Source organism: Vigna unguiculata, chromosome 10, assembly GCF_037176805.1.
Source record: "Vigna unguiculata cultivar grain cowpea cultivar isolate G323 ecotype 2 chromosome 10, ASM3717680v1, whole genome shotgun sequence".
NCBI classification, from domain to species: Eukaryota; Viridiplantae; Streptophyta; class Magnoliopsida; order Fabales; family Fabaceae; genus Vigna; species Vigna unguiculata.
In genome coordinates, this window is record NC_140801.1 from 34,048,463 (window position 1) to 34,057,774 (window position 9,312).

General features: G+C 28.1%; 1 protein-coding gene across 1 annotated transcript; it reads left to right on the top strand.

Moving 5' to 3' along the window:
• Positions 1-1,289: 1,289 nt before the first annotated feature.
• LOC114165834 (selT-like protein) lies at positions 1,290-4,077 on the top strand. The gene is made up of 4 exons (XM_028050429.2): positions 1,290-1,564; positions 1,679-1,752; positions 3,317-3,632; positions 3,729-4,077. The coding sequence occupies exons 1-4, from the start codon at positions 1,409-1,411 to the stop codon at positions 3,864-3,866; spliced, it is 684 nt and encodes a 227-aa protein (XP_027906230.2). The 5' UTR covers positions 1,290-1,408; the 3' UTR covers positions 3,867-4,077.
• Positions 4,078-9,312: the final 5,235 nt, after the last annotated feature.

Sequence of the window (9,312 nt, forward strand, 5' to 3'; positions counted from 1 at the left end):
AATGGGCTTGAGTTAACGCAAGGAAGGGTAAGACCCAAACCCTAACAGAACTTCTATGGAGAGAAAAGGGAAGAGCGAGAGCACTCATTTTGGCAAGTGAGTGCAGAATGAGAGGCCTTGGCTGCTGTAGGAGCCTTGTCACCCTATAGGTCAGCCCTTAGGCCCATTAGATTAGGGGTATCCCATTAAAATTACAGTAAAAAAAGAGGGTTTTACAAAAATACATTCAATACGGACATGTGTATTTTTTTGTTCTTTTTATGTTACATGTATGTATATTTATTTTTGTTTTATAATAGTTATTCTTATAAAAAATGGGCCGATTAGATCCAAGGTGTAATATATTCTTTTGATAATATTTATTTATAGACTTTTGCAAATTTGATAGAGTGTGAAATAAAATAATCTCAATATATAACATAATATTTAACCGTTATAATTACTGAATTTAATTTATTATTGTCTGGATTTTGTTTATATTATCATAAATATAATTTTAGGGTGTTAATATTTTGTTACAGATCTCACATTCAAATTTTATATTTATCGGGTCATTTTGTCTGATAATAATAATATATTTTGGATGGACAAGTACAATAAAAAATAAATTGTTAAACTATAAAATGATTTTTAATTATTAAAATTAAAATATTAATATACTATTAAAAAAATATAAAAGAATAATTATAAAAATAAATTATTTTTATATTTTTTATTGTAGATTTTTTATCATGAATAATTATTTGAATCCGTGATTAAAATAACAAAACGGGAATTTTTTTTATCGTAGTAAATATTTAAATTCAAAAGGTAATTACTATAAAGGTAAAACTTAATTAAACTGGGAAAAAGATTATATAGATATAAAAAGTGAATCTAGATTAAGATTTATTTTGTTATTTTCTTTTCAAAATATTAATTCTAAACATTTATCTTTTGAATATGGATCAATTTGACTATTTCAAAATACTATATCAGTTTTTCAAATTTCCAATCAATCGTTAATCTTATTTCTCACATTATTTTTTTTATCATATGTTATTCTTTTGATAAAATGATTTTTATCACTATATTTGTTAGAATTAATATAGGCTATATTCTATACTTTTAGTATAAATTGCTATACTTTTATAATTTCACATCCTAAAATCGTAAAAAAAAAAATGATGTTTCAGAATTAAAAAGATAAACTATTTTAATAAGATTAAATTAATCTAAATTTAAAAGATATATAGGGTGAAACAGTTCCAACGAAATAAATATTAAAAGTAAGCGAAAACATCATAAAACATAAACTGTTTGACCGAATACTAGATCAAGTTTTCTTGTTCTGTTTCTCGAAAGCCACAGCCACACCTACATTACTTTCTTCTCTTTCTCTTTCGTTTTCTTGGAGTTTCTTCTTTCAATGGATCGAACCCAAATTCTTCTCGTTGGGTTACCACTCTTCCTTTTCTTCTCTGACATTCTCAACCTCTTCGTTCCTGCACCTCCTCCAAAAGATGGTTATCGCAATTTCCCCGACCCTAAACCGACTCCTCAACCCCTCGAGTTCCCTGCGCAGGTTTCTCAATTCCCCTCTTCCAAATTTATGATTTTGCGCCCTTTCCTTATGCAAAATCCATTTTTTTAATCTGGGATTCTTCTAATCGTTTTTTCTTTTTCAATTTTTCCACAGAAACAGAGCGGTATTGGCTCAATTGGAGCTGGCAACACTGTCAGCATTGACTTCTGCACTTCCTGCTCTTACAAGTTTTCCCAAATTCTTCCTTCTTTTCAATTCTGTTCTAATTGTTTAATTAAGTTCTAATCATGGGGTTCTTATTATATCTGTGATATGTTGTTATGTGGGGTTGTAATCTAGTTGGAAGAGTACGGTGTAATTGTTGTTAGTGTGAAGTTGGTGCAATATTGTTTTTGTTATTATTTGCGGTTCAGGATGAAAGCGAACGGTAGGTTATCACTTTTGCGTTATTCACACCATGAACGTGGTTTTTTCCTATGGAATGGGTTTAACACCCTTCGGTTTCTTAGAAGGCAAAAGCAAATAGGATGATTGAGAATGTTATCTGTGTGGCTGCTAAATTGAACAAATGTAATGCATAATGAACTGTATCTAGGGTTGGTTATTTGTTAGAATCACACAACATCTATTGGTATTTAATTATCTTGGTCTCAGGCTGAGTTAGGGTTATTTAGTCAATGATTACTTATAATAAATTAATAACCGATGAAATGTGTGTTTTGTTTCCCTTTTAGTATTGTTGACCTATATTCTAGTTCTTGCTTTTCATATTGTCAGAGTGTATCTTTTGGTACATGGTCAACTCCTCCATTAGTCCTTTTTGTACGTTTGAGTAATTTATTGTGTCTTCCCTTGAAGAAAGCTTGAGTTACTCTGCTCCTGCTTCTTAGTTTTAAAATTACTTAGCCCATCCTTAGGAGATTAGTGTGTACTACATGACAGTTTGTTTAGCTGTGAATGAGTCTTGTGGTGGTGGTGAACAACTACGAATGAGTCTGAAGGGGTATTTTTCTTCGCTATGTTGCTTCTAAAGTTATTCACAACTTATCTAATTAGTGAATTATTTGTTTTAGGACTTTTGTCGATGAAAATGATACACTGTGGTTGTAATCGTTATTTCATCTTTTGAAGTTTCAAAATCCATAGTAGAGGTTCAAAAACTGGTTGTCAATTATGCGAAGAAGTGTTACCAAGGATAACAATAATGAGAGTCTTATCCCTCTACAAAAGTTAGTTACATAGATGACACATACCAATCGGCTGGGTTAAAAGTCTAATTCTCAGACATATTGTTTACCATGATGTGATCCTTGTTTTTAACAACAATTTCAACGTCCTTTTTGGTCTCACCTTCCTTTCCATAGTGCTGAAACCATGCTCCTTCAGTCTCCATATTGGTCCTTCCAGTAGCAGTCTTTATGTGTTTAAACCACCCTAATGGATTTCTTTCATTTTTTCCTCAATTGGTGCTATACCAATAAGATAAAAAAAATTATCTTAAGATGCTTGTTCTCTACAGAATGAATTAACTTTACACATATTAATCTCTCTGGGAAGGGAGTGTAGCCCTTAGAATTGGAGGGAATGGCTTTATAGTTTTTAAGCTTTTGAAAATATTGATCTTTCTATAACATTATGAGAATTTAAGATGTGTTTAAACTAGTAAAGTTAAACAAATTGGGCTAGACTTTGCTTGTCGTAGCTGCATTCATCCTTTATTTGTTTCATTGTAGAATCCACATATTTACAAGTCGAACAAACAGTATCTAATTTTCGTGCCTTTTTCTGCAGGGGAAATGCAGTAACAGTTAAAAATATGCTGGAATCTGAATTTCCTGGGATTAATGTTGTTTTGGCTAACTACCCACCTCCACTTCCAAAGCGCATTCTGGGAAAAGTAGTTCCAGTGGTGCAAACTGGAGTTATTGTAGCTATAGTTGCTGGTGACCAAATATTCCCTAGATTGGGAATGACACCACCACTATGGTACTATTCATTGCGTGCCAATAAGTTTAGAAGTATTGCAAGCACTTGGCTTCTTACAAATTTTCTTCAATCCTTCCTTCAAAGCTCTGGTGCTTTTGAAGTATATTGCAATGGCGAATTGGTAAGTCTTTCAGAGCATATTATTGTACCTGGTTTACCTTTACATTTGAATACTTTTCATATTTTCGTGATCATCTTGTTCCTTTGAACATCACAGGTTTTCTCCAAACTGAAAGAGAACAGATTCCCTGGTGAAATTGAGTTGAGGGATCTTATTGGGAAAAGAGTAGTTGACACTATATTTGTCAGAGGTATTGAAGGTGCTGGTGGTGTTGGCTACAGAAACTTCCAATAGCTGATTGCAAGATTTACCAAATGATAATTTGAAGTTAGACCACGACGAAGATACATGAAACAAATTGAAGCCCTTTCAAATAGATGTTATAGAGAATCAAATTTTTATCTTTGGTATATTGTATACACTGTTAGGTTAAGCTAGTGAATCTTGAGCAAGCATTTCTCTTAAGTTATCACATTTGAAGCTTCTTTCCTTTTATACTTTTAAATTTGGCTTTCATAAACAAATATTCCTCTATTTGCAAACATTAACAAATTAAACAGTTGGTTCCCATGAGTTTAAAAAGAAAATGTTTAACCTGAGTTGAGAGATGTTGAAGATCACTTGTAAAGTTTATGTTAAGTTCTGAAAGATCCTCTTTTTCTTTGAACTATGTATTACATAGAATATAGAAAACATAAGTGTCTTGGTGAATTTGTTTCATTCAATATCATCTTTAATAGAGGCATCAGTTAAGAGTAATACTGAATAAGAATAACTCGTTTACATGTGAGTGATGCAGATTTGGGTAGCATTATTAAGGGTCTTTCTTCCTACACGTTCGAAGATTTCTTCTGCATCTCCAAAATTTTTAAAATTTCAAAACTACACTTTGACCATTTAAGTGAAGTCGCGTAGATCACGATCTCAAGATTGTCAAAATTATTTTCAGATGTCTATCTCGGTACAAGATACTTTTGGAAGTCGACATCCAGTTAAAATTTTAGACTTTCAGATGTCCAAGAAATATATATATATATATATATATATATATATATTTGCTTTTTATTTATTTTCTTAAATTTAAAATTTAATTACATTTAATTTTATTTACTTTTCAATACATTATAAATAAATTATATATATAAATATAAATATAAATATATTTAGATTTTATTTTATTTTTAAATACATATTAAAAATATTAAAAATTATAAAATATATAAATTTAAAACAAAAATTATTTTAAAAAATACAAAAATAAGTAAAAAAATGTTAAAGAAAAAACTAAAAATAAAATTAAAAATGCATTGAAATTAAATAATAAAAAAATAAATTAAAAAAAAGAAATATATATATGTATATATATATATATATATATATATATATTTAATTTAAAGTTTTAATATATTAATTTAAATTATTTTTTAATTTATTTATTTTATAGGTATTTTTATAATTATTTTATTTATATAATTATTGTATATAGTATTTTATATTTTATTTGAATTTTTTAATTCTATTTAGAGTTTAAATATTTAATTTTAATTATATTTTCTTAATTTTTATCATTACATACTTTTTATATTTTTAAATTCAATTTTATTTTAATATGGTTTGTCAAAAATTAATAAAATTAAAAATAAAAATAATTAAAAAAGAAAATTTTAAGTTTTTAAAAGAATGAAAATAATATATATATATATATATATATATTTTTTTTTTTTAATTTGAAGTTTTCTTATATTTTAATATAAATTATTTTTCAATATTATTTTTAATTTATTAATTTTGTAGGTATTTTTATAATTATTTATTTATATAATTAATGTATATAGTATTTTATATTTTATTTGAAATTTTTTAATTCTATTTAGAATTTAAATATTTAATTTAAATTATATTTTCTTAATTGTTTTCATTATATACTTGTTATATTTTTAAATTCAAATTTATTTTAATATAATTTGTTAAAAATTTAATAAAAGTAGAAATAAAAAAGTAATTAAAAAAAGTAAAATTTAAGTTTTTTGAAAAATGAATATATATATATATATATATATATATATATATATATATATATATATATATATATAATATAAAATAAAATGTAAAGAGGATTCCATCTTTTGTGTACACATTTCAAAATACCAATTTTACCCTTTAAAATATAATTATTTATCAAATTTTTGAAAATTAACCATGTTATGAAATAAAGCGAATAACATAGAGAATGACGACAAATAATAGAGAAGAGAAGAAACAAGAGAGAATAGAGAATGAGAGAATATGGAGCAACTCATAGTGTATTATTATTGATAGGAAGAGTCCTATTTATAGATACAATATGTAATCCATAAAGGAAACAAATCAACTTAGTTAATACAAATATTTACCATAAAGAGTAATGAATCATATGAGTAAATGTATCAAATCAATGGACAATCATTAATTCATAACACTCCCCCTTGAGTGTCCATTGATAAAGAATGTGCCTCGTTAAAACCTTACTAGAAAAAACCCATTGGGATAAAAAAACCTAGTGAAGGAAAAAGAGTACAACATTCTGTATTCTTTAATACAATATTGTTCATCACATATTCTATTTCTCCCCCTCATGTAAACTTACATCATTAAGGTGACAAAGTATGAATTTGTGAGTCATTTGCTCAAAAGTTTTTCTTGGCAAAAACTTTACAAATAGACTTGTCATATTTTCAGATGAACGAATTTTTGGATATCTATATCATCCTTTCAATTGAACAATACACTATTGTCTTCATATATGGTTGTTGATTCCATCTTTCTCGGGGATAGTCACAAGTTTCTTGCACATGTTGAATTATAAACCTTAACCAAACATATTCACAACTTTCCTCGTAATTTTGTATGATTAGACGATGTTGCTACTATGGTTTGTTTCATATACCTTCATGAAACCATTGTGCTACCACATGTGAACAAACATCTTGTTTGTGATTAACCATTGTGACATTGTAAGAATATGTAAAATAACATGCATATCCATAACCCATTGGTCTGAATCTGAATCATTTGGATGGAATAAGCTCATATTCGTAGTACCCTTAAAGTAACGAAGCATATGTTTTACTCCAAACCATTTTCTTCTTGTAGTTGAAGAACTATATCTTGCTTAACAAATTTATAGCAAATGCAATATTAGATCGAGTATAATTCGCAAGATACATTAGTGTTTCTATGACACTAAGATATGGTGCTTCTAGACCAAGAAGATCTTCATCATTTTCTTGAGGTCTAAGAAGAGTCTTTATCAAAATCTAACGACCTCACAACTATTAGAGTGCATAATGGACATGACTTGTCCATTTAGAACATTTTAAGCACCTTAATTATATAAGCTTCTTGACGTATAAAAACACATTTATTTAAATACTCAATTTCTAATTTCAAATAAGACTTTGCCCTTCAAAGATCATTCATCTCAAATGATTTATTTGAGTAATCAATTGTCTTTGTGAGCTCATTAGGAATTCCAACGATGTTTATGTCATCTACATGAACAATAATTATGGCAAATTCATTATTTGGATCTTTTCATATAAATACAAGAACAAATAGGATCATTTTTATATCCTTCTTTTAATAAGTATTCAAAAAGACGGTTATGCCACACACGTCTTGATCTCTTTAATCAATAAAAGAGCATGTTCAATTTTATTGAATAACCCTCTTTAGAATTTGTCTAGTTGGGCAAATAAAATCCTTCAGGATTTTCATATAAATATGATTCTCAAAAGAACCGTACGAATAGGTTGTAACATCATTCATTAGATGTAAATGCAAACATTGTTGTGCAACTAAGATAATCGAATATTGCAATGTTGTTGCATCCAATACTAGTGAATATGTTTTTTCATAAATCAATACAAGGTTTTGTGAACAACCTTGAGCAACCAATTGTGCTTTGTATCTAACAATTTTATCATTCTTAATTTGATTTTTGCGCAAAAATCCATATGTACCCAACGGGTTTCGCAACTTTAGGTGTGCGAACTATACGTTCAAAAACCTTTCATTTAGTAAGCAAATACAATTATGCTTCTTTGCATATTTTCATTTTGGCCAATCTTTTCTTCGCCAACAATCTTCAATGATCATTGCTTATTGATCCTCATTGTCATTCGTAGCATTCATCGCTATGTTATAAGTAAAAGTTTCGTCAATGTTAACTTCATTTTGGTTCCATATTATATGATTGATGACATAATTTATTGAGATCTCATCATTTTCAACCATTTCAGGTACCTGAGGTTCTTCTGGAACCGAACCATTAATTATGTCAAATGAATCTTTTTGGGATTTCAACCTTTTCGATTAGGTCATTTTGCATATTAGCTCCCTTTCTCATTCAAGATGTTTTATCTTTGGAACCAATAGGTCTACCACGCTTCAAACGTGTCCACATGAGTTTTTCAACCTTTTTTTTTTCGCATCATAATAACTGATCATGTCAAACAAGGCAATCATTTTGATTTGTAAACTTCTAGTTTACCATGACATGCATTTCAATTGTACTAATAAATTTGTAGTACAAACTATAAGAGAATGTTGATAATTTCTCCAATACACTTTCTTTTTCAACTCAATCATAGAGATATAAAGATATTCCATATCTTTTTCATTGTTTGTCTCAATTTAATATCCATTTAGACAAATATCATTGAAACTTAATAAGTTTCTATTCAACTTCTTGGTAGAAGTATAATAGCTCTTCTAGAGTCTTCAAATATATTTGTAGTACTATAAATAATACTAACATCGATGTCTCACATCATCAACTCATAGTGTATTATTATTGATAGGAAGAGTCCTATTTATAGATACAATATGTAATCCATAAAGGAAACAAATCAACTTAGTTAATACAAATATTTACCATAAAGAGTAATGAATCATATGAGTAAATGTATCAAATCAATGGACAATCATTAATTCATAACAAACCATTACTTTTACAAACTTTTTTTCTCTATTAATTATTATTTTTCTCTTCTTTTTTCTTATATATTTCACTTATTTTTAATAAATATAATGTTATTATATATTAACTTAATAATATTAATATATAAAGAGGATTCCATCTTTTGTGTCCACATTTCAAAATACCAATTTTTATCTTTTAAAATATAATTATTTATTAAATTTTTGAAAATTTGTAACACCCAATTTAAATAATAACTTTAATATAAATGAAATGCCACACAAATAGAAATTTAGAGACAAGTCTTGGAGTATAAACGCTACCCCTTACAATATCTAGAAAATACTAGGAGAGACCAAGGCACACCACGATGCCAGATACAAACGAAAACCAAAGACTTAACGATAGTTGATAGAGTATTAAAGAGTAAAGCAATATATGGGCCATAGCCCTAAAGAAAAGCCTAAAAGAAAACATGAAGTCCAGCCCAGGTAGACTATGCAGCAAAATCATCTCTTCCCTATTGGCCACAGGTGTTCCTCGCATCTGCTCACATCAACAAGTTGATGATCATTGCAAAAGAGAAAAATCACACCAGACAAACATACAACAAACACAAGAGTAAGCTAGAGCTAAAATAGTTTTATCATGCAATCATATACACTTTCACAGTCAATTATACATACATAACTCAAGCATGTTATGACCTTACACATAATACACTAAGACTCGACACGACTCATCCGGATACGTATAATTTAGTCGGATTCAGTAGATGTT